Here is a 25,434-nt window from a genome sequence, read left to right as displayed (position 1 = left end):
AGAGAATCTGCCAATAGCTATTTGGGACTTTAAGAGACACATAGAGGGTGAAAGATACAGTAAGAATAGGGGAACTTAACTTGAAGTCCTGCAAATTGACAATAATACTCAAACTATGGGGGACAGTATGTGTGTGCGTATGAGAGACAGGATGGCCACACAGCTTCATATTGGCTATCGTAGTCTTCATCATCATAAACACAGAGCTTTCAAGCTCCTCAATTATAGTCAGTATTTCCAAATGACCACAGAATCGCTTCCTGGTTTTTCGCTGTGCAAGTCCCGCGAGAAGTGAGCGGAGCTGAGCACCAGCCGGCTGGAACTGTTAGTTGGAGTTAGTAATTCTTTTATAGAGTCCCAGGTGAACATGAAAAGTAGGGTTAGCTGGGTCTCTGTCTGGGAGAACACCTATCCCGAGGAAAATTAGACAGAACGCGGGGCAGTTCACCATTAGTTGGGTTTAAAGAATGATGGTTGCATGCCCTTTCTGGCCCAGACTGAAGAGTACCAGAGTGGGGCTGGCTGAGGAGTGGGTCAGCAATGCAAGTCTGTGCAAGAGAGCGGACTACACCAGCGTGTACGACTTGGAGTAGGCCCCCACACTCTGTTTCTGCAGTCTCCCCAGTGCAGAGGAGCTGCTCTCGAGCAGCGAGTCTCTGGAGCCCCCCACCTTGTTACTGTTGGTGGGGTTGCTGCTCGTGCTGGAAGTGGAAGCTGTTGCTGCAGTGTTGGAGCTTGGCATGGTGAGAGTCCTTTGGGGCAAGGTGGCGGTACCCGAGCTTGCGCCCAAGCTGCCCAGCCCAGAGTGGCCCAGCGTCAGGGCCTGCTGCTTGGCAGGGTCTAGAGTCTTGTGACGGCCCTGGGTGTGATACGCCCGCTGCGTCAGGCTGCGGATTGAGGCTTCCCGCGGCGGCACAGCTGGGCACGGGTCATGCAGCTCCCCTTGCTTGCGGAAGAATGGGTCTGTCTTCATGTAGAGGGGTAGGTTGCAGAATTCACCTGAGAGATGCAAGACAAAATAATTTTGAATTAAGGAAGGCATTTGTGTCATTTCAGCTGCTTAAATTAATTATTTCCAAATGCATATATGTTATAACTTGGTGGTTTTGAATTGCCTTGGAGTGATTGCTTAGACATATTGCTTAGACATATCATCCCAGAAAGATGACTCCTTACTTCCTTGTGGAGCTTTACTCATCCTAGCCAACTGTCTGAGGGTGATTCATAGCGACAGTGTCTCTACCTATTTATCTGCCAACTTATTGTGTAATGAACACATTTCTTTGGTGCATCCCCAGATCAGATTCCATAGAGTCCAGTCTATCTACATTTAGCATTTGTACTTTTTCTGGTAAAATTTTTTTTGGCTTCTATTTCCCTTTTGTCAAGGGAAGCTGTTTTTTTTTACTCTACTCTCACAGTGTTGCTAGGTCACCATATGCAGTGCAACATGCGATGTTTAAAATATATGCAAAATCAAGAAAAAGCAGGTATTCGTGCAGAATACTATCTATATAATAATAATATCTGCATGGCTCTCATCTGTCCGTACTTACTTTTGTTAGCGCGGTGGGGAATGGGCACAGCCACATTTTTACCGCGGTCGTAGTCCTGCGGTTTGGGTGGCGAGGCAGTGAAGCGGCAGATGCCCGGCTCAGACGGCGTGCTGAGCGACGTCATGCTGTCCGCCGGGTCGTTGGTACCTGTGGTCATCTGGTCGGACGAGCTGTCGGAGATGAAACACTCTGTGATGGTGAACTTGGCGTGCTGAAGGTGCTCCTCCAGCTTGGCGTGCTCATAGGCCCTGGCCAGCTCCTCGTAGGTGGAGGAGGCGCTCTCTGTCGACACCATGCTGTTGCGACCCTTGTCTGGAAAAAGCAAAGTGAATGAATCAGTCAGATAAGAGCTCATACGTGTCACATTATTAGATTGGCTTCCAGGTGGTTTGATTTTTTAAAAAAATATTGTAAATTATATTCTTAATGAAGAAAATGATGACTTACTTTCATAAAAGAACTGCATCTTGATGTAAAAAATGGAAATGAGCAAAAGTGGTACATAAAAGTGGATGGCTTGGATTGACTCACCTGTGTCTTGCGAGAGACTGGCGCTGTAGCTGTCGCTCTCGGTGGCAGTGATGCCGTGAGAGCCCATCGTCCGCCAGTCTGAGGTCAGAGTTCGCGCCGATGCCGTCGACTGGCTCTGACTCGGCCGGCTCAGCGTCCACTGGCTGGAGTATCTGTTCCTGGAGCTGTGGGCTGACTTGATACTCTTCCTGGACACGGGATCTGAGAAGAGAGGTCACAGCGATCAGAGAACGGCTCAGCAGCACAAACACTGTGTGTATCCATGTATTGATCACCGAGAAGACGAGTCTTTACTGTCTCATCATCTTCATGGGTGAAGTGGATTTAAGTGGAAGAGCTTATAGCAAAAATGTTTAGTTTAAGATAAAAACTTACTTGTGCCTGGCCGGATGTCTGACATGTCAATCAAAGGCCCTGAATTCTGGATGAGGGCCTGGTGGTGCAGAGACACGCCCGTGCAGAAGTTCTGCGGATTCACTGATTGGCTGAACTCTGTGTCTGTCACTGGAACCGCCGCCTTGTCCTCTCCTGGTGAAAGAAGTGAGCAGAAACAATAGTTACACAAAGAAAAATCATTAATTATCTAATATAAGCTGCCAGATAAATGATATTTGTGCTGTCGAGTGCAGCCACATGCCTATCTGTTTGATGCCTTCCTTGTCCTCAATGAGGAGCTGAACACGTGGGATGTCAATGTGGAGCCTTGGTCCTTGAGGAGGGCCCTTAACTGGAGTGTCTATGCTGCGATTGTTCTTGCTGCACACACACATGGAAATGACACATGTAGTCAGACTGCTGTCTCTTATGAGGTTTTCCAAAAATGTACAAGTTTGTGAATTATACCTTCCTCTACACAGTCGTCATAAAATCTGGCTCTTACCTGATAAGCATCTCAGCGAGGCTCTTAGCATCTATAAGAAGACAATATCTTAATTAGATTATAGTTGGCTGTGAAGATAATCGTTTAAACGTGTCAGGCTGTTACGTTAATCCATTACACACAATAACACAGATCTCCCTCTGAACTCTCACTTTCTTTCTCTCACCTCTAAGTCGTTTAAGCCTCTTCTCCTTGCGCTTCTTGCGGATAATGAAGAGCAAAGCGACGCCCAGAGTAACCAGGATGACGGGAGAGCCGATGGAGAACAGCTTTTTCACGTCGTCCCCTTCTCCACGGGCTGATTTAATGGGAGGGATTGTGCCTGAGGAGAGGTGGAGGAAGGAAAGAAAATTTAGAGATACAGATGACAAAGAAGTGATGGACAGACAGAAATGCAGAAATGCAGGATGCACTTACTGCCATCATAGTCAGTGGTCGCAAACTGGGAGCTCTGGTTGCCGCAGCCAGCGCTGTTGCAGGCCTTCATTTTGAGCTCATACCAGGTGGCCTCACGCAGCTCGCTGAGGAAGAGCTGAGTGGTGGAGTTGGCCTTGAGGCTCTGCCAGGCCCAGGTACCTTTGGGCCTGAAGTCCAGCATCATGTCAGTGATGGGGCAGCCACCGCTGGTCCAGCCCTGCAGGTTGAGGCCTGCGTGAGTGGAGTTGATGTGGGTGAGCAGCGGCTGGTCCTTATTGAACACAGGCTCTGGAGAGAAGAGTGGCACAGAGCAACAGGAGGTTAGAAAGATAATGGTAATGCCAACGCAGCAATCTAACATGTATATCTGGATTTTTGTGATCTACTGATGACTTAAAATGGCAACAGACAAGTTATAATGAAATAATGTAACCATCAGTGTTTACACTGGTTCCCTATAAACCTCGCCATCACTGACCAATTTTCTCTGCCACTAGACACACAGTCACCCGGGAAAACAACAGTTGGGAGGAATACCATCATATAGGACTATTTCACATTAGGATCTCATTCAGGACTTCGTTGATGTGATATAAGAACAATGAGAAGTCAGTGTCCCAGCTGACTGCATTATTTATTCAGCATATTTGCATGTAGAGACTGTAGAGAGTAACATCCTAGAGACATTTTGTATCTTTCTGTTGTATTAATTAAAAATAATTTGAAGATTTTAATTTAATTACAATTAAATTAATAAAAAAACAACCTACAAACTCTTACAAAGACTTTTTCTTTTTGCCACACTACAATTATACATATTTTCACTACAAATTAGCCACATATGACGTTGCAGAAAGAATCTGGACTGCAAACAGAAAACAACGTCCTATTGCATCTTATTAGAAGAAATGCTGCTTTAAGAGTTTGCTGCTGGGGCTGGGCTCTGATGGGTGCATACCACTGCGCGATAGTTGGGTTAAAATATCCCTAAATGACCTGAACACAGGGGTGAAAGGCTCCATCAGAGCTACGTGTGAAAACATGCTTAGATTTTGATTTATTTAATCTGAAATGAGAAATTCTATCATTTTAATCTGTTTTGAGTTATAGTCTTTTAATTCCCTTTCATTCGTGTATACAGCACTCTAAGCCCTCACCTCTTCCATGTGTCTTCGCCTCAATGATCTCACTGATGCGCCCTGAGCCCACGCTGTTCTTGGCGGCCAACTTGACCTTGTACCAGGTTCCACAGCGCAGATTGTCCAACCTGAACGATCGCTCACTGGAGCTGATGAACACATCCCTCCATTCCTCCGTGTTGTCCACTGAATACTGCAGCACAAACCCTGCAGAATTGACCAGCACAATTTTATGTCAAACAAAAGTCATATACAACATCTACTGAAAGTACAGGAGATGTAACACTGTGGAGGATCCTTGCTGCTGCTACATCAGTTGGACACCAGGGGGCAACAGTGAGCTACAATCAGCTCTGGTTTGACTACTTCTTACACAGAAACATTGTTTACACAGTTGTGTGCAGCATAGAAAAACTGTCACAAAATCAGCTATTTGCAAGGTGGGCAGATGTTTCTCTGGTCAGGAGCATACCTCTGATGGAGCTTCCCCCATTGTCCCCAGGGATCCAAGCCAGGGTGATGGAGGAGGTGGAGGTAGTGGAGACGGTCAGACGAGGCTGATCAGGAGGAACTGCGTGTACACACAGAGACAGTGACTCAACAACAGAGCGGAAACATCCCAATGCAAACACCTCCTCCACAGCTAAACTCCGCTCAAAAACACCTTCTGTTTCTTCTTACCTTGCACCACCAGATTGACTATAATGGTGTCAAAGCCCAGGGTGTTTGTGGCCGTACAGGTGTAGTACCCAGAATCCTCTGCTTTGACTGAACGCAGCACCAGTGTGCCGTTGGATAAGATCTGCTTCTGGCTGTCAGCTGTCACAGGGATGGCGGTGTCCTCACTGACAAAGCACAGGCAGGTTACAGATTTTAAATCTCATTCCAGAGAAAGTTATTTGTGCTCTCACGAGCAGCAGTATCTGTCTGGGTGAGTCATGACTCTGACATATAAGCGGTATATGATGAGCTCTGACCTGTCTTTGGTCCATTTAATTGTGGGGGCGGGTTCTCCCACTGAACTGCAGGGCAGACGCACTTCCTTCATCCAGGGTGTGGTCACTGTGCCCCCGAAGGACAGGATCTTAGCTGGGACTGCACACAGAAATAACTTGATTAAATTAGATCTATGACACAAAGATGATTGCAGATACACCAAGACAAAATGTCGAACTCTCCGTTGTTCGCTGAATGAGTGGCCCGGTTGCCAAAGGGGAAAGGCCTTCACTCTCTGCTGAGGGAATAAAAAGCTGTAGCGTAGTGTTTTAGTGTGGCCCCTCCTCTAACCTCTTAGTTTCAGTCTATCTTTTCTCCATAGATCCTCCCCTCTATTGATTCCCGCCTGCTACCTCTCTCCCCAAGGGTCATTTTACTGGATAGGCCCTGTTCATCACCACATAATTAACAACAGCATTTCTTGCAACACAGCCGCTACTCAATCGATACTACGGCTGTCAATCAATAACAGAGAGAGTAGACAGAGCGAGAAGGAGAGCGAGCGATGAAAGCGATCCGCGCACGGACAGATCATGTAGCCGTTTCATAGCCATCTCTGGAGCGCTCTCCCTCATAACCTTTACAGAAATCCCTTTACCCTTCTACTCCACTACAGGCTCGCCTGGAGGACCCACCTTTCCCAGCAGGCTCCACTGTGACCTTTGAGCTGATGTTGCCTCTGCCCGCAGTTGTCACGGCTGCAGCCCAGATGTGGTATTGTTTGCCACGGGAAAGGTGCGTGATGCGGTAGAAGAGCATCTCCGGGTTGGCCTCGTACTCGCTGGGTGCCTGGGACAGAGGGCACGCAATGTCAGGTTAGCAGACTGTGATAACACGCTGACACGACAGGCTTGGTGGCAACTCAGAAACTGTACCAGACTAAGTGTTACAGGAAGTATGTAAATGTGCATTGAGAGCCAGCAATCAGTCTCATTTTAAAGTTACATTTTCTTGGAGAACAAGAAGAGAAAATTCTGTCGATAGGCATTTTTTGCAGCAGACATTTTAACTTGTCATACTAGGAAAAGTTCAAGTGTTACCATTCACCTAACCATCGGATCGCTGCTCGTTGCTTGTTTTGCAGCCTTCTTATATCTGTACTTCTGTTACCAAAATCTGTACACATTGATATTTTTTATTGCTAATTATCTTGTGTCACCTGTCCTCCTCCAGGTGCATGCGGAGGAGAGGAGGTCATGTGGCAACGACTCAGCCTGCTCACTCTTCACATATATTTTATAATTTACTTGTATCAGATATTTTGTCGTTGTGATCTGCATGCTGTGATTTTGTTGGTCTGTTCTGTACACATGATATCTAGTTTGTGTCTGTCCATCCTGGGAGAGGGATCTTTCCTCTCCGGCTCTTCCTGAGGTTTCTTACATTCTCTGTGTATATACATTTTTCTGACACAAATTGAGGGTCTAAGGACAGAGGGTGTCGTTCACTGTACAGAATGTAAAGCCCACTGAGGCAATGTGATCTTTGATATTTGGCTATATAAATATAATTGACCTGACTCGACTAACAATGGCTTTGTTGTATACTGTTGTTCAAGTATGCCATAACAGTGTGACAGTGGGCCAGCATGCACAATATCAGGAACCTGAAACTGAAGCAGCTAAATGGAATCCAGCCGTCATTGATTTTGTTATTTACACCTGTGTTTTTTAACCACTCTGACAAGTCAAAATGTCTTCTTTAAAAAATGCCTACGGCAAGATGATTGTTTGAAAAATAGTTTTCTTTTTTGGGGGGGAAATTGTTCAGAGACATCTTGGTGTCTGGAAAGAATAAGAAACTGAAAGAAGAGATTTTTTTTTAATTTGACCTTGAGATTCCTGCATGTTATATCTCTTTTTCTATTCATGCATAATGTCTGATCCAAAATACTTTTTTTAAGTTTTGGCCTTGTGATCATTGATATCAAACATTTATTCGTATACACATTAAAGTCTTTTGAGAATGAATTTAGCTGTTTTTGGTTGACATTAATCATTGTATACGTGATATAAGGCTGCAGGATATGGTAAAAAAAATATTATTTTGACAGATATTATGATTACGAAGTGATTCATGATTAGTGGGACTGATCATGTTTGTTTTTCATTTTCAGTAAAAAAAAAAATTGAAATCACGATGATGTTACATTTCTTCGGATCTGCACCGAATAATCATGTCTTCTTACATCTGAAGAACAAGATTTGTAGGACGGAGCACGTAATAATAATGCTGTCACAAATTTTACCTTTATCAAAAAATGCAGCTTGTGATTTGGATATTGCACTTGACATATTGCAATTTCAATATTTCGATTAACTGAGCAGCCCTCGTGTGACATGTATTCACATTCTTTTGTAGCTTTATTGCGTAATTTGAATTTAAGCATGCAGATGTGTTTCTACTTCGTTTGTATTTGCTGGTTCTTGCAGTGTGGACATGTGGATACTGGAGGCCTCTCTCAGCTATGACTGACCTCTCTACGAACTCCACTGCTATGTTCATGTAGGTTTCCCTGTGAACCCATCAAGAAAACCTTGATCAGTAGAATTTTGACTTTATTGACAGAAACAATGATAAAGGAATTTGTCATTTTTGTCATTTTGGTGGCAGTGATGGATTTTTTTTTATCCATTGAGAAATATTTTGAGTGAGTGAAGGCCTTTTTCACCACACATTAGTGCTACACAGTATAAATGAATGTAGTACAAGTGTTTCAAACTGTTACAAATGAGCATTAAGCACTTAAGTATGAAAAATAAGAGAAATAAGTCAAATAAAAAAATGCATTCAGAGTGAGTGCATGGATTCCCCCCCACCATTTTTTCAACTAGATAATTTATTCACCGGGCTAAGAAAAATCACATTTTAGGCCTCAATACCGGATTAAATGTTCCTGTGGATAATTTTTTACGACAACACATCTTTGAGAAGATATTCACTCACGCACCTGCAGGCACACAAACACACACACATGCCAACGCGCGCACAAAAACACAGTTTTTCTCTCAAGTCGATCCTCCGTTCTATCTCTTTAATCTGTTCATCTCTCAGTGTTCATCTTCAGTTCCCTCACCATTTGCTTCCCCCTCTTTCCCTCTATCCCTCTCTGTCTAGCTCAGTGAAGAGGAGAGGATGGAGGGACAGAGGGAGGGAGGAGGGTGTGTGTACGTATGTGTGTGTGTGTGTGTGTGTGTCTGTGTGTGTGTAGGGGGTGCGTTCGAAAATTCCTCCAGCATAGCGGTGGTGTTGTGGTGATCCAGGGAGTGATACAGGGAGATAATGAAAAGACGGACAAAAGCACTCTCATCTCGATGTGACTGATACCCTCCTCTGCTCCTCCCTTCTTCCCAGCCTGCCTCTCCCTCTCTCCCCCTCTTTCCTCCCCCCTCATCTCTCTCTTTTTCCCTCATTTCCCCTCGGTCTCTCCCTACCTCTAACGTTGTTCCTCTTTCTCTCTCTCTCTCAACCTCCTTTCCCCCTCCCTTCCTCCCTTTCTCTCTCCCCTCCCTGCCCGTGCTCATTTACATGGCACTCATGCACAGAGAGGGGAGGAGTATTTGTGAATAATAAGAAAGTGAGATTCGAGCTTGATATCAGATTTCACCGTGCGCCGGTGTTTGTGTGCACATGATCTAACTGCAACCGAAATGCCGCACATGCATGTATAAATAGAAAATGTTGAAATGTAATGTTTCTGTGTGTGTCTCTCTGTGTGTGTGTGTGTGTGTTTCTTATGCGGCAGTGTGCATGTGTGAGCTTGTTCTCTGCTTCATTTGCATATCTACGTCTCATCACGTTGCCAAGACAACCTCATCTGTTCATCTGGGAGGGCAGGAAATAAAGCGGTGGTGCAAATGCAGTGAAAGAGAGACACGCGCAAAAGACACACACACACACACACACGTACAGGGCCAATTAATAATAGTGGTTACAAATTAATTATTTCAATTGGTAGATGTTTATCAAGTTCACAAATTCCTTGCCTCTCAATCAGCTGGAATATTTTCTGCTGGACTTACCGGCTGTCCAGACCCTGGACTGGAGCAGTAGATGGTGTACTTGCGGATGACACCGTTTGGTTTGTGAGGAGGCAACCAGGACACGACCACACTACTGGGAGAGGAAGGGACCGCCTTGATGCCAGCTGGTGGACCAGGAACTGTAGGAAACACATAGGAACATCAGGGCACACGCACAGTATATGCCTCCATGTGTGTTTCACATGCTGGGTGTTGGACGCCTATTAAAGTGAGCAGGCTTGTTTGCAGATTGCTCGTCTTATCCCGCGCTAAGCCGCTCTGGGAGGACTTGGAAGAGGTCCCTTTGGGGTGGACGCTGGTGACATATGTTCAGTCCGACATTGGTCAGCAGTTCTGACTTTGTGACACCAAGCATTCTCTTAACTCTCAGACCCACAAACAGATTAGACACTAGTGTCTGATCCTCTGCTGGCCACTTCAGCTTGACACTGGATACCACTTAATGCTCTCATTAGCATCTAAAGGCGTAAGAAGGGTATAAAATGGATGCGCGCTGTACAAAAAAACACATCAGGACACTGGATGCTGTGAAAGCTGGACAATAATGCTTTTGTCACACTGGCCTTACAGTATGGGGTTCACAGTGTCAAGCCTATTCAATGCTGTCCATAAATATAACTCGTGTTTGACAGTGGGCCTCATATGGGGTCTATAGAAGGTTGTAACTAAATCCAACCCCCAATTCCTCTTTCTCTTTTATGTGAGGCCCCCTGATCCAGTCATTCAAACCTCGGACTTCTTCATCCTGCACATTACATGAGCACGGATAAAAACAACTCGAAAAAGGATAGATGCAGCGAGGGAGATTTTAAAAGAGGGAGGCGGGGATGAAAGAATGGCGAGAATGATAGGTGCAGTTCCTGGGGGAGCGATGATGTCGGGGAGGGGCAACATTATCATAACTGGACCTCCATGTCAAAGTAGGAGTGGTAGCGGGAGGGGGTGGGGAGGTGGTTAAGTCCCATCTGGTGCCCAAAATCTGCCCAGGACTCCAGACAGACTGCACAGCCAGCGCGGCCCGTGTGATGACGAGGAAGCGAGGAAACAATGGTGCTGAGTGAACATCCCCACTTAAATAAAGACATTACACTGTGCCAATCATGATGTGTCACGATAAAGGGCTCATACACTCAAACAAATACAAGTCGAGCACTTTAATTCGGCTCAGACATTACATTTCTATTATGTCTAAATAAAGGCTGTGTGATCACCGTTCTATCTTTCCATCTTCAACCTCCAGGCCCCTCCTCCTCCCCCCTCCTCTATAAAGAGACATGGATCCGGCTGTAATCCCGCCCTCAATGGTGTAAGCACAAAATTAATTCTCTCTAATCCAAGAGGAGTTAATCCCTCTGCCTATGGCAAGAGGGCTGGCAGAGAGGATGCAGGCTAGGGCTGATGGCTGACTCCTGGATGCTATATGCTCCCAGAGAGCACCCCTCCTCTCCCCCCAGCGTCTCCCGCCAGCCCTCCCTCAGCCCTGAGCTGTGGACCCAAAGCCTCTTAATTCTCATTAGCACTGCTAATGGAGCTTTCCAGCATAAATGAGCTTTTGTCATGGGTTTGAGATAAAGCCCAGCACTGTTTTTTGTATATTACCTTCCCATCTTCCTTCCCCCTTTACCCCATACACGGTTCAAGCATACTTCATGCTTTCCTCTATTTGGATTTGAACGCATCAAAACATATAAACAAATAGGTAAAATGCTGTCATCTTTCATTTTGAGCTCTAGTTGGTGTGTATACTCACGGTCCTCGCGTGTTTGGATGTACAGGACGTTGCTGCGGACTCCGTCTCCAGCCTGTGTGTAGGCCAGCACTTGAACACTGTAGTTGGTGAACTTCTCCAGCCCTCGCAGCTCCACCTGTTCACGTGTGGTGGTGATATTCTGCATCTCTCCCCATTCTGAGGAGGAGGACAGGAGGGGAAAACTTTATTTAAACAGTTCTTTACATAATCTGGCGGACAGGCAACACATACTCTGTTTTCTACAAAATACATTTACACACTACTAACTTGCTTTGCTAAATATGTTTTGCAGGAAATTTGATTACTGCCTAAAATACAAGGCAGGGTGGAAATCCTGGTGGATGGTCGGTTAAACAAGCACAAAATTTTAAAGCAGGGACTGGGATTTGCAACTTTTTACTAGGTTTACACAGTGGAAAATGGCACTTCAAAAATAAGCACAAAAATAATAAAAACATTTTTGTTTTTGCCAGTAATAATTAAAAATAATCTGCCAATGGAACAAGTGAAAATTGTCTAAAAACAACTGCCTATAACTCACTGAAATGCTTCTTTCTTTGTGACTCTGTTGTCTATTAGAGTCGTAATATGTAAGAATTTTAGTTAAAAACACTAAAAAATGATTAAACTAAAATTATCAACAGAATGTGAATGTGACTTTATGACGTCTATGATTTGGGTTGCAGAGATATCAACAGATGTTAGCATGCCAACCAGCTAGCTCTGGTCCATCCCGGCCCAAAGCTCCTGGTCTGGACCACTAGATGCATGGCTAAACGAGCTAACTAGCTAACGGCAGCTACAGTTCGTGGTTACTCTGGTGATATGCTGCTCCATTTGTTTTGAGTACGAATTCGACCAATTCTTAGGTGCCAGATTTTTTTTACATATAGCACCTTTAAGTGTAATGTGACAAATATACTAAGAAAGGTTTCAAGGTTTTTGCAGTGTATAGGCTACTAAAGCACTTAGTCATAGTTAAGAAAAGTTTGTGAAAAAGTCCTTTCGTCGACTAAACATAATCAAAACAATGTTAGTTGTGCCTTTTTTTTTTTTTTTTTGCCATTATAGGCACATTAGTTCCCACAAAACATATCTGCTAATGCAAATTTAGGAAACAGGGTTGAACAGACATAGGAGCACAAACACATTGAACTACTGTACTGCAATCTCACCAACCATCAGAACTGACAGTGTTGAGACTCTAAGACACAAAGAAAAAAGGGCAAACAGACACATTCAAAGACTCACAGGAACAGGAAGTGCTTTATGAGAAAGGTGCGGACACACTAACAAAATTCTGACTCCAAATACAGACAAAGAGGTTGGTGGGTGGGTGGGAGGGTTGGTTGGTGAAGTTTAGAATGAGATAGGTGATAATTACTCTGCATTGGCCACTGGGCCTGGCCCCCACAGCACCCACCTCCGTCAGGGAAGAGGGACCAAAACACAACCCGGTAGCCTTTCAGCACACCGTGCAGTGTCAGCCGTGGAGGCTCTGCCCACGTGATCACCGCCTCGTCCGACGTCACGGAGATGGCTCGCACGTTCTGCGGAGGCTCACTGGGCACTGGAGAGAGCAGAGGGCAAGCGTTAGTCAATATGAGCATTGAGGTTGTTTTAATGATTTCTACTTGTCAAAAATCCTCAGTTATTGCTGTCGCTAAGAAGACATGACTGATCTGGCATGGCGGGCTAAGGCTTTAATAATTAATGACTACTCAACACCAACAACCCACAGGCAATCTCCGCTGAAACAAATCAGTCAAATAAGCTCAAATTAGCTCTCAATAGCTCCTTGTTCAGTGCTGGCTTTTAGAGCACAGAGGAGAGACGGAGAGGAGGTGTAGAGGGGAGGAAGAGCACTGAGAGAGAGCACCATGAATAGTAAAGCAGCTACACCTTAAGGGGTTAAAATGCAGATGAAGAGGGTGGGTTGAGCAGAGATGTGGAGGATAAAATCTGAGAGAGGCCATGTTCATCTTTAAGGTAAATGCAGTTGTAGGGTAATTACAACCACAATTACTGTTGATAAGGGTGTCTATCATTACCGTCCATATAATTCTGTCTAAAAGAAATGACAAAGATGTGAAATAGACAGAGGACGGATGAGGAGGAAGAGTGGGGAACCAATGGGAGGAAGAGGAAGATAAAGGAGAGGAAGAGAAAAAGGAGGCAGAGTGAGCAGACATTTGGAGAGTAATGGGGTTCCTTGTTCCTCTCTCGCTCTCTACCAGCCTAATGAGGGTGCTAATTAAAGTGGAAAGAAGAATGGGGGGATGTGCTGCAAATTCATTTCTACAATTTCTTTTATAAGCACGTTTGTGTCTGTATGTATGATAGCTGCGTTTATTTGTCTGTCTGCCATCCCGTTGTTGCATTTGATTATATTCTCTATTATTTTTTCCAAATCAAAGACACATAAGCTTTATGGATCCTTTAATCTTCATGTCCTGCCATGCTCTCTCAATTGGGTCTACACTCCTTTTCTTTCATCCTGTCATCTACTTTTTGCTCCATCCCTCTCTCCCAGCTCTCCTACCATCTTCCAATGTGGTAGCGTTGATCTCAGTACTGGATGGACCCGTCCCAGCTCTGTTGAAGGCCTGGACCACAACCCCGTACTGGGCAAACTTCTTTAGGTTGTCCAGGGTGTACACTTCACTGTCCCCTGTAGCTTTCATCTCCACTATGCTGTACTGGCCGTTGCTGCCTGGGCCATTCTCCCTGTAACCGATCTGGTAGCCTCGGATGACTCCGTTCTGCAGCTCCTTCTTAGGAGCCTGAAAGAAATGTGGTGAGAGGGATTCATATTAAAGTGCATGTCAGGGGCAACATGTAAGAACTTTAGTTAAAAGCATTCAAAAATCTACAAAACCTATCCGCAAAAGTAAAAAAGCATGTTAAAAGCAGTTTTAACATTATGATGTACTGTGTTGTAGGGATATCTGCTGAAGGTAGCAGCTCGTTCCAGTTCAAAGCTCATGTGCTAGTGGTGTACACACTAACAATCTCCTGGTCCCAAGCTCCCAGTCTGGACTGCTAGCTGCACGACTAACTGAGCTACATGTTGATGAAAGTTCTCAGTCATCCAGGTCATGGTAATTCTTAGTGCTAAGGAGCGGTGTGTGAGATATGGCCAGATTTTAGTGAAAAAAAGAAAAAAAAGAACAGAGTGTGATGAAACAACAGTGTTGACATTATGTCAAATGCAACTATGTACTGTGTGTGTATTGTGTTCAAGAAACTGAAGTCCAGTTGCCTACGATACAGCACTTGGAGCAACTGAGCTAATACACTACGTTAGCTAGCAGCAGTTAGCAGTTACTCTGGTAATATACTGCCCCTTTTTGTTTTGAGTGGCTAATTCTTACATATTGCACCTTTAAAATCACTGCGCAACGTTGCAACAGGGTTATTTGGAACTTGGCAGTAATATTACAATACATTGAAAAAATACAGTAATAACAGTAATAAATAAAACAGATTTAAAAGATAATAAGTCTATAGCTAACTATAAACTACTTCATAGCTAACTCTGGAACAGCTAAGAGTCTGTGCACTGTCCCTGTCAAGGAAACAGACTAACAAACAAAAAAGTAAATAGTCCGGGAGTCTTTGGCTTCCTTTCATTACTTTGTTGGGTTATATGAGGAACAGGCTCAACTTTTGAGCAGTTTGTGTATGTGATTGTCCCTCATTGGGCAAAAATATTAACATTTGCACCTGTAATCCTTAATTCTTGCTCAAGAATATAAATATTAATCATCTGGCTTTTCACAATTCTATGTAGGTATTAATGAATTAAATGTTTATGCCTGTCTACACTTAAGAAATATGTAGTTAAAGACATAAAGGACATAAGTATAAGCATTTAAATGAACTGTTGTGCAGATGGAGGTATATGTTCACACAGTATTAAACAGTGAACTGCACTGTATCTCTACTAATCGTAAATAAGCACTGTATAATAATACACATACCCTCCAAGTAACGCGTATGCTCTGAGATGTCATCGGTTGGAGGATTACATCCATTGGCGGCCCGTCAGGCGCTGTTGATGGAAGATGTCAAATAAAGTGTTACTGTCAATATTCACAGCCCTCTTTCATGAACAAAAAACACAGAGAAAGACAAAGAGAAGAAGTGTGATTTCTAGGAGAAAACAATCACTTACGTGCTTCCTCGGTACTGATTGTGAGCTCTTTGCTTGGAAGGCTTCGGCCAATCTTGTTGTAGGAGTACATGCGGATGCTGTAAACGCAGGCCGGGTGCAGCTCCACAATGTTTGCCTGATTGTTGGTGGGTGAGATGTTCCTGGTTGTGTACATGTGATCCCAGGAGTCTGTGGAATATGGAAAGAGTTTAGACCTTTAAGACATGGATCTTGAAAGATGTGAGAGGCATATTTAAAGTTAGGATACCCACCTGACTTGTTCTTGTACTCGATGTCATAGCTGGTGATGATGCTGTTTCCATCAAACCTTTGGATCCAGCGCAGGTTCATGCTCCTGTCCTTCACCTCCCTCACTTCCAGTTCAGGGGGATCTGGTGGTTCTGTGTGTGACAGAGAGAGAAAATGTAAGGGCTTCTGATCGAGATTTGATTCGACAACATTTTTCCACATATAGGTACCATGTTGGACCTCATGTTTCAGTAAATTAAAGAAGTTTGTGAGACGTGCAGTATGTGGTAGAGATACCTTGCACAGTGAGTTGGATGAGGCCTCGTCCCTCTCCGTAGGAGTTGATGGCATGGCAGGAGAAGAAGACAGAATCGCCTCGCTCAGCTGGGTTCAGCTGTGAGCATCAACACAGACAAAAAAAAGTTAGAATGTGCAACAAAATATACAGAAAAAGCACATCAGGCAGCAGAAGTAGCACACATGAAAATCTGCTGTTATAATACAATTAAACCATTAATTAAGAATCCTGAATGTGTGAAGCCAGATAATCACATCCTTCCGTTCATCTCGTTTCATAATGTAGTCATTTAAAGGAAAAATCATTGACACTTTGCTAAATTCACTTTCTTGTAGAAAGTGAGATGAAAATGCTTAATGTCTGTACGCAAAATACGAACACTAAATACGTTAAATATGCTGTTGTATTGTATCTGACCTTAAGGGTTGAGATGACCTCGTCCCCCTTCTTGTTGATGGTGATAGAGTAGCGGGGGTTCCTCTCAGCGTCGATGACGGTGTCCCCTCTCTCCCAGCGGATGATGATGGGTTGCTCGCCCCGTGCCGTGCAGTTCAGCTCCTTGGTCTGGCCCTTCCTCGCCATGGTGGTGTTGGGGTGGCTGGTGATCATGGCGGGAACTGAGCGGAAATACAGACACATGTCAGTGTGACGAATAGTATTATATGGAGTAATGAGACGAGGGAGCGGGGATGTGGTATTGGAAAACCGAGGATATATTACAGATGTATAGACATCTCTATTTCTGCACTTCGTTCTCCATTTTCATTTCACGCTTCAAGCCCCGCTGGCCCTCTTACTCTCCCTCCTTCCTGCCTGCCTTCTTCGTCTTCTTCTCCCGATTCTTTTCCACCTCCTTTCCTCAGACATAGATTATTGATTGAAGGGGTTCCTGCGGTTTTGTTTTCATCACTAATTCATCAGCCCTTTTCCCCACCAAACATTCAGGAGCACACAGACTGGCAGCCGGAACGCATCAATCAATAGCAAAGATACCCCCAGTTAAGGAAGGGCAGGACGGAGACAAGGTTTTGTTAGGTTCAGTACAGGCCGCACTAGCCTGGGGCTAAAAGTGCATCTAAGAGGAGTTGATTCCCCTCAAAAAGCTATGGCTTGTCTCTGTATACAGTGGATGTGCAATCCAGGAGATGTGGTTATGAAAGGAAGCTAAAGAGAGTATGATTGACACTTACTCTTGACAGTGAGGATCATGCTTTTACTGATGTCTGAGCCCACTCCGTTGGAGGCCTGACAGAGGTAGTACCCTCTGTCGTCCTCGAGCACGTGCCGGATGAGCAGAGAGCCGTTTGACATGATCTGGATTCGGCCAGTTAGAGGGACTGGGTGGTACTGCTGAGGGTTTCCTACACCTGCATCACAACGCAAAGTAAAAGCATGGTTATTTTTCATGACGTGATCTCGTGTTGCAGATATTGTCGGGGTGACGTGCTGATTTTACCTTTGGCGTGTTTCCACATGACTTTTGGAGGTGGGTAACCCTCCACGGAGCAGTTGAGAACTCCAGCTTTGCCGTAGATACAGTCCTGATTGTTGGGCTGCACCACGAAACGTGGAGGCACTGAAGAGTAAAAAGATGGGATTAACCTAAATGGAAGGCTAAAAGAAACAGTAAAAGGTAGAAAATGGGAGTGTTCCTAAAATAACATGTGCAATTCTAAACTCCCTCTGCACATTAGATATCACATCTGATCTGACCTAATTCATCATCATGCCACCCTCCCTTTGCTCAGTCCCTCACCAGTAACAATCAACTGTCTCTCCCAGCTGACGGTGGCGGCGGCGTTGCTGGCGATGCAGGTGTAGTTCCCGTTGTGCTTCAGTGTCACCTTGGAGATTTGCAGGGAGCTCATGAACTCTTTGGTCTCTATTGCGACGCCAGAGGCGGAGCCTGGCACGATGAGCTGGCCGTCTTTGTGCCAGGTGATGCGTATGGGCATGTCCCCAGATGACACCACGCAGGCGATGTACATGAGCTTCCCCACTGAGGTAGAGGGGATATCGAAGGGCTGGATGAGGGGTGGCACTGGCGGAGGGAGGAAGAGTGCGCAGAGTTAGTGGAATAAAGGCAGCGATAGACATGGAAGAGTGGCAGTGTGGCCATCTGGAGCAATGCTGAGAGAGAGAGAAGGTCATTGGCCAGTGGGTCCCTCTTCTCTCCCCCCCTTCAGCCCCCATCTCCTGCAGCCCATAATAGCTGCTCTGGTTAGAGTCCAATTGGCAGGAGGAAGTCATTCCGTTGCCATAGTAATGGAGGTTGGGGTGGGGGTACTACAGCTGAGACATCTGGGGGATTTAATCTAGGCTTCATTATTATTCATCTAATTAAATCAGAGACACACTCACACGCAGGCACATGCACACACCCTTAAACACCTCTGCAGCTGCCCTGCTACCATCATTTCCCCACTCAGAGTCAACAAAATGCAGAAACACTGAAACACAAATCTGTCCTAAAACACCAACTACCTTTGTCATGAAGCATTACTTTAATCTGCACTGCACAACTTTGAACACTGGCGTCTGTAGTGATGAGGTATTGTGAAATCTAGAAATCTCTTTTGCTAACATCTGTAAACTGCACAAATATATGTATATATATATATATATATATATATATATTTGGCATATTGACCAAAAAGACCAACTTGTCAATCTTTTTTAAAAGGGTAAAGAAAGGTGCCAAAAGAACTAATGTTGCTTATTTAAGCTTTATTTTGGCAGATTGCTTTCTGACTACTGAAGTGAAGCCACAGTGCATCCCGATCAGGTGAACGGCTCACTAGCCTCACTTCATGATTTGAGATGGGTTAATTTCTACCTAAAAACATTGCCCACTGTAGCTTTGAATCTTCTCTTCACGCTCACCTTTGACAGTGACATGAACAGTCTGGTTGATTGACACCTGCGGTTGGATCAGAACGCTACACAAGTAGGTGCCCTCGTCCGCGCCCTTCTGCACGTCCGTCAGCCTCAGGGTGCCGTTCTCAAACACCACTTGACGATGATTATCAGGCAGCTGCATGCCGTCCTTCAGCCACTTGATGGAGTAATAGGGGTAGCCAATCACGCGGCACGTTATGTAGGTGTTCCTGCCCGCCACTGCGGTGATGTCCCGCATGGGTCTGATTCGGGGTGGACCTGGAGACACAGGGAAGAGAGGGAGGGGATGGAGGGAGGAGACAGAGAGAGAGACACACACAGAGGTCGGAGAGAGAGGCAGATGAGGTGAGGGAGGTCATGGCAGAGTAAGGGAGCAGCCACGGAGACAGGAGGTGAAGAGATAAAGGTTGAGGGATAGAGTGATTGGGGCAAGTTGACAGGTGGACAGGGAGGTTAGTTATGCTCCCTTTACTAAAATCTGAGTGAGGATATTGTTGATTTTGGTCTAATCAGATAGTCTGTGTATCTAAGTGAGTCCTGATTTTCTAAATTATCCTCAGATAGATAGATAGATAGATAGATAGATAGATAGATAGATAGATAGATAGATAGATAGATAGATAGATAGATAGATAGACAGACAGACAGACAGATAGACAGATAGATAGATAGATAGATAGATAGATAGATAGATAGATAGATAGATAGATAGATGTAACTGTGTGTGAAATGCAAAGTGATCTATGCCTCTCTTTAGCCCTTGTGTGTTTGTATGGAGTCAGGTGTAGAGTGCATTTATATTGAAAAGCAGACAGGCACCTCTTACGTTTATGCGCGCTTGGTACTCGGCGCTACCGGCCGAGTTGCGTGCGACGCAACGATACACTCCTCCGTCCCGAATGAGCGGGCTGCTGACGTTGACGTGCGACACGGTCAGGCCGTCCGACAGGGTGTACTGGCTGGTCTTGTAGGTGGAGTCTCGCACCACGGGCTCGTCGTCCAGCGTCCAGGTGATGGAGGGGGGCGGGGCTCCTTTGGCTGCACACATGAGGGAGAAAGGCTCGCCGGGGTTCACCACCCGCTCGCTGAAGGAAGACACAATACGAGGAGTACCATCTGAGAGGAACAAGAGAGAAGGACATAAAGACAGAATGGTGAGAAGAAGTCCAAGGATTACCTCTCATTTTCTTTTACAACACTGTATTAAAATGTCTTCCGCGTCCTTATTTATACAGACTTTGCACTTGTGTATATCTGTGACAGCTTGTCCACATACCCTCTAGCAGAATAATGGAAAAGTCCTGAGCAGTGTGGCCCTTTCGGGAGGCGAAGCACTGGTAGGCCCCCGAGTGGAACTTCTGTGCTGCAGTGATCTGCAGCGTGTCGTTGTGTTGTCCCTGGATGGAGATGTGCTGGTCAGGGACGATTGGCTCTGTGTTGCTGTACCAAGTGATGGTGTATTCTGGAGAGCCCTCCACAGTGCAGGTGAAGAACAGTGTGCTGCTGATGCCAGTTTTCAGATTCTTAGGGGACAAGGTCACTCGTAGTGGATCTGAGGGAAGGACGAAGGTTGTTTGTTAGAACACAAATAGATACAAGAAAAAAACAATAAAACCTCCAACTGAGGTTTCATTTAGTTTTTATGTTAAACTTTGCAGTCGATCCTAATTATAAAGGGTTTATTCTTTGTTAGTGGTTAATGTATTGGTGGTTACTATCTCAGGTATTAAGGATTCACAAAATAGTTATTACCTATGAGATATAAAAATACAATCTGAGTTGCCAGATTCATGAGTTAATATTAAAAACACCAAGTGTAAGTGACACTATTTGTACCAGAGGTCGGAGCTGGGGAGGATGAGATGTATCCTTATTGGATCTAACTCAGAAAACTAAACCATACCCTGCTTTATCATCAATTTTACTCCAAATGGGACCATAATTTACAAAATGAACATCATGCTGTATTGAAGAAGATTTGAAACTAGAAATTGGGACCATAAACTCATTAGGAAACTGTTTACTGAGGTACAAAAAACAAGTAAGAATTAGGGTCATTTTCTCATGAGCTTACATACAATCAGACTTCTTTTTGCAACCAGTGGAGTCACCCCCTCCTGGCAATTAGAAAGAATGCACTTACGCATTATTTTCACTCATATTTTACATTGAGTGATTTGCACATCATATTAGGGTAAATAATAATTAATAATTTATCAATTATTTGAAAGAAACAAATTCTAAATATTTTATAAATATGTCTTATTGTCAAGTGAAATAATTTTTTTAATCTCCTAAGTGACTCTAAAATCATTCAGCTGCAGTCAAAAGTGACACACACATTCATGGATACAGTCTGCAGAGACGGAGAGAGAGAGAGAGGAAGAGAGCACAATCAGCAGTGGTGACTCAATCAGTTCGACGCACTCATTAAAAAAGCAGCTGGAGATATCTCTTCACATCTCCGTCCACTTGTGTGTGTAAGTGTGTCCGTCCGCTTTTGTGTGCGCGCGACAGACAGTGTGTATGTACGTGTGTGTGTGTGTGTGCGAAAATGTCAGTGAGCAATAAGGCAGCTGGTGGTGTGTGCTGGGGGGCATCTCTGTGCCTCCCAACCTCCCCCCCTCCTCACCCTGTCAGAGTCACAGAGTGTGCTGCCATGATGTGCCCACTGGCAAAGCCTACCGCCTCTCTATTCTCCCCCTGTGTCTCGCCTTCTCCCGCTCTTTGTTTCTTTGTATACTTTACACAATGTGCGCTTATCGCTGCCTCTCTTATTATCTTGTTATTACATTGTAGATAATGTCATTCCAGCACTGTCTGGGTGTCTGATCGTCCCCTGTGTGACCCCTTGTGTTTATCTCTGTCTTCCTCACCCTCCGTCTCTCTGATGGTGAATTGTGCTGGCAGCTGTGTTACGGATTCAGTCTCAGTGAATTATTGCCCTGTCTCCCTTTTTGAGACCTGATATGACAGGGCATCATACAGCTCACACACATGTTTGTTACAGACACACTCTAGGCACGACTTATATGTGTGAGGAGTTTGTGAACGTTTCCGTCTGCCAGGCTGAGTCACTGAGAAGACAGCGTGGGAGTCTGTCAGGTTGGTTTTGAATGTGTGTGTGTGTGTGCTCACACACCTATAACGTGAAGCTGTCCAGACACCTCCTTTGAGCCAAAACTGTTGGTGACCTCGCACGCGTAGCTGCCGCTGTCTTCCTGCCTCAGGTCGCTGATGGTCAGCCCTGTCAAACGCCGTGTCCAGCGGGCATCTGAGGGCAGCGGGCGACCATCTTTCAGCCAGCGCACGGTGGGGCTGGGGTAACCTCCTGCTATGCAAGGGAGCTCGATACTCTGGCCTGCATACACCTCCCCTGCTTGGAAACTGTCCAGGATGGTAGGTGAGGACTCGTTGGGGTCTGGAGGGCAGAGACAAGGTTGTTTTTTTTATTGTTGAGACAAAGATAAATATCAGACTAACATGAGTAAACTGACAACAGCAAGCTGCTCACCCATTACAGAGAGCCTGGCTCCATTGCTTTGGCGTGTCTCGCCACTGTACTTATGTTTGGTGATGCACCGGTATGTGGAGAGGGCGTCCTCCTTCTGAACATCAGAGATGTAAAGAGCCCCGAAGGAGGTCAGTGAGAACCTGTTACCTGAAAAAGACACATTCAATAACGACTTTCATTAATTTCCCCAAAGGAAAACTGCCGACAGACAGAAACATCCAGTAAAAAACATACACTCATTCTGGTACAAACCCATTGTGCTCATTGCGAAACCGTATTGCACTAAGAACAAACAGCTGCCTGAACAGTTGGCACTACCTGCCTGATAATGTTGCTTCCCCAAAACCTGGCACTCTTTCAAGGCCTGGAGGACACTCAGCGGTCACTTACACCACCCATAGACAGAGCGGAGACAGATTTACTGTCCATTTACACACAACATAAAACTCTTATGCACCACACTTTCATCACCAAACTATCTAAATGTTCTTCCTTTAAGTGTGGTAACAAAAATGGAAGGCCAAAGATCAAGTGTGTCCCTATGTGATGGGTCCGTTGATTGCAGGCAGATAGGGTGCAGAGGGAAAAGAGAAGTCGGGGGATTCTCTGATACTGCATGGTACACACACACACACACACACACACACACACACACACACACACACACACACACACACACACACACACACACACACTATGTCTTTCACTTTCTGCTTGTATTTGTTTTTGTATTTTCTGGAATCCCATGGAGCTAATTTCCAAATGTAATGACAGCCATTTGCCCGTCGTGAGGTATGAACATCTCTATAAATTAATGTATCTCATAAATCGATGGGGATATACGTTTACATTGTAAAGGATCAGTGTGTAGGATTTAGAGACATCTGGCGGTGTGGTTGCAGATTGCAACCAACTGAATACACCTCGTTTCATAAAAGACCCTCTCTAAAGTCAGTGCTTGGTTTGTCCGTACTGGGCTTCTGTAGAAACATGGTGGACTCCGTGGAGGAGAACTTGCTCCGTCTGTAGATATAGAGGGCTTTTTCAATGGTGAAGAAAACACAATATGGGCATTTTAAAGGATGAGTTCACCTGAAAAATGAAAATTCAGTTATCATCTACTCACTCTCATGCAGATGTAAAGTCAGGTGAAATAATGTATTTTCAAATCAATTTGGGATCTCAGAGGCTTCTAGATTATGCCGAACAAGCTGTATAAAGCTATTTTCTGCTGTTTTTTTAAGTTTCAAAACACGTCTCAATTTATCAGTTGTGTAGGAGAATGCTGCGACATTTTATATTTTTCAACACATGTTGCTGTGAGCTGTGAAGCTCCAGAAATGTTTTGTTGACTTTGAAACTTCATCTGACTTTCCATCACCATGGGGTGTGAGTGGATAATGACTGAATCATCAATTATGGGTGAACTTAACCTTTAACAACTTTCTGGAACACAGAGTATCTTCATATTTGGGCATGCTAGTGGTTGTTATTAAAAACCCTAGCCAATTAAATTATCACACATTTTGTCAATCTGGCCTTTTCTGCCAAGCAATTGTTTTGCAGCTTCCTGTTAGAGGAACATATTTCAAAATGGTTGCCATTATACAATCAGGTTTAGGTAAACATAAACTATCACCTGCTTCTTTAAGTATCTACGGCCAGAAGTTGGATTGGCTGTGTTCAGGCGCCCCTGTGTGTTTTCAGCGTCAGTATTTTATCTACAAGCTCTGTGTTTGTCGAGGTCTTGCGGAGGGGTTGAGCAGGAACACTGAAGGTAGCAGTTATGGACTGTGCATGTGTTTGCATGGAATATACTGCATGACCCGAGAGGAGGCACAGGCTGCAATTTCACAGCAGCCTTTGTTTGCCCCCCAGAATGAAGCCTTACAGGATAATGAGCACTTTAAGACTGCTACTCCCACAACACTGACAACTCGCCTGTCACAACACTCTGACATAGGCAGGGAGAGAGAGAGAGGGAGAGAGAGAAAGAGAAAAGAGAGAGGGAGAGTCAGCTGGATCTGTCAAAGCCACACTTTCTGTCTTCAGCAGGGGACGGAATTCATCCCGTCTGCAGCGACGCGTCTGAAACAACACTAATTACATGATGCACCTCGCATTATTCCCCTTACTGTCGCTCCATCTTAACTGAGTGGCTCGTTCACAATCAGTCTATCAGTCTATCTCTGGTCGACTCTCTTCATCTCTTTGTGTGAACCCTCTTATCTTATTCCGCTCTCTCTCTCACTCTCAGTCTCTAAGCAGAGTGGCAGACAGAGTAAAATATTAATTACTAAATCACTGTGCTCCCTCAGCTTTTATTCATGCTGACTTGACTAGATAACGAGAAACAGAGCCGATGTGCACACACATGCAGACACACACGCAGCTGCAGCAAAACATGCAGACATGCATGCATTCAGCTCTGAGCAGAAAAAAGGGTGCATTTGTTAGTGTTGCATAATTTTTTTACGCAAACCTGTCGTCTGTCCTTCGCTTTAACTCCATACGCACTAAGTATTTAGGATTATGTCTCAAACATGCATTTGTTCAATCAAGTCAGAAGAAGGACATGAATAGACAAACGTCTTCCTGTTCAACAACAGAGGAAACTGCTGACCATAAGACATTATACTTCACATGGTGCAAAACATTCAATCCAAATGGCTTAGTTTGACTTCTTCATGGAAGACTTTCCCAAAAAGACTGAAACACCATGTACTGAAACTAAAAGGACCATTAGGTTAAAAAATAGAAGCACTCATGGATCCTCAAAAGAACTCTGAGGGAACCGTTTAAAGGTTTAAGTATTTTCCACCAACTATAAATGGTCCTTTAAAGAGTCCTTTCACCCAGAAAGAAGCTTTCTGAAAGAAGCTGCATTGCCTTGAGGATGTCAACATTGTTGGATTTTGTATGAGTTCGGTCAGAGCCTCAATGAGAGCCATTCATGGAGGAAAATTGTGCATGTATTCCTGATGCAGATGGAGTCCAGAGGGGGAAA

The 25,434-nt window shown here is 44.7% G+C and overlaps 1 protein-coding gene across 1 annotated transcript in view; it reads right to left on the bottom strand.

The window, feature by feature from the left end:
* Positions 1-565: 565 nt before the first annotated feature.
* Positions 566-25,434, bottom strand: part of LOC141007409 (cell adhesion molecule DSCAML1-like) — a 54,355-nt gene continuing 29,486 nt past the window's right edge. The window contains 30 exon segments of the mRNA XM_073479770.1: positions 566-999; positions 1,557-1,868; positions 2,088-2,288; positions 2,463-2,615; positions 2,725-2,843; positions 2,968-2,998; positions 3,134-3,289; positions 3,385-3,672; positions 4,542-4,730; positions 4,996-5,094; positions 5,205-5,368; positions 5,501-5,618; positions 6,155-6,308; positions 9,542-9,681; positions 11,313-11,468; positions 12,697-12,882; positions 13,855-14,095; positions 15,296-15,366; positions 15,490-15,657; positions 15,741-15,869; positions 16,015-16,111; positions 16,433-16,632; positions 17,206-17,382; positions 17,472-17,591; positions 17,772-18,056; positions 18,899-19,171; positions 19,733-20,029; positions 20,190-20,465; positions 22,056-22,334; positions 22,428-22,574. Coding sequence (XP_073335871.1) covers positions 566-999; positions 1,557-1,868; positions 2,088-2,288; positions 2,463-2,615; positions 2,725-2,843; positions 2,968-2,998; positions 3,134-3,289; positions 3,385-3,672; positions 4,542-4,730; positions 4,996-5,094; positions 5,205-5,368; positions 5,501-5,618; positions 6,155-6,308; positions 9,542-9,681; positions 11,313-11,468; positions 12,697-12,882; positions 13,855-14,095; positions 15,296-15,366; positions 15,490-15,657; positions 15,741-15,869; positions 16,015-16,111; positions 16,433-16,632; positions 17,206-17,382; positions 17,472-17,591; positions 17,772-18,056; positions 18,899-19,171; positions 19,733-20,029; positions 20,190-20,465; positions 22,056-22,334; positions 22,428-22,574 — 5,660 coding nt within the window.

This window comes from Pagrus major, chromosome 13, assembly GCF_040436345.1.
Source record: "Pagrus major chromosome 13, Pma_NU_1.0".
Taxonomy (NCBI): Eukaryota; Metazoa; Chordata; class Actinopteri; order Spariformes; family Sparidae; genus Pagrus; species Pagrus major.
This window is presented reverse-complemented; position numbering and strand designations above follow the sequence as displayed.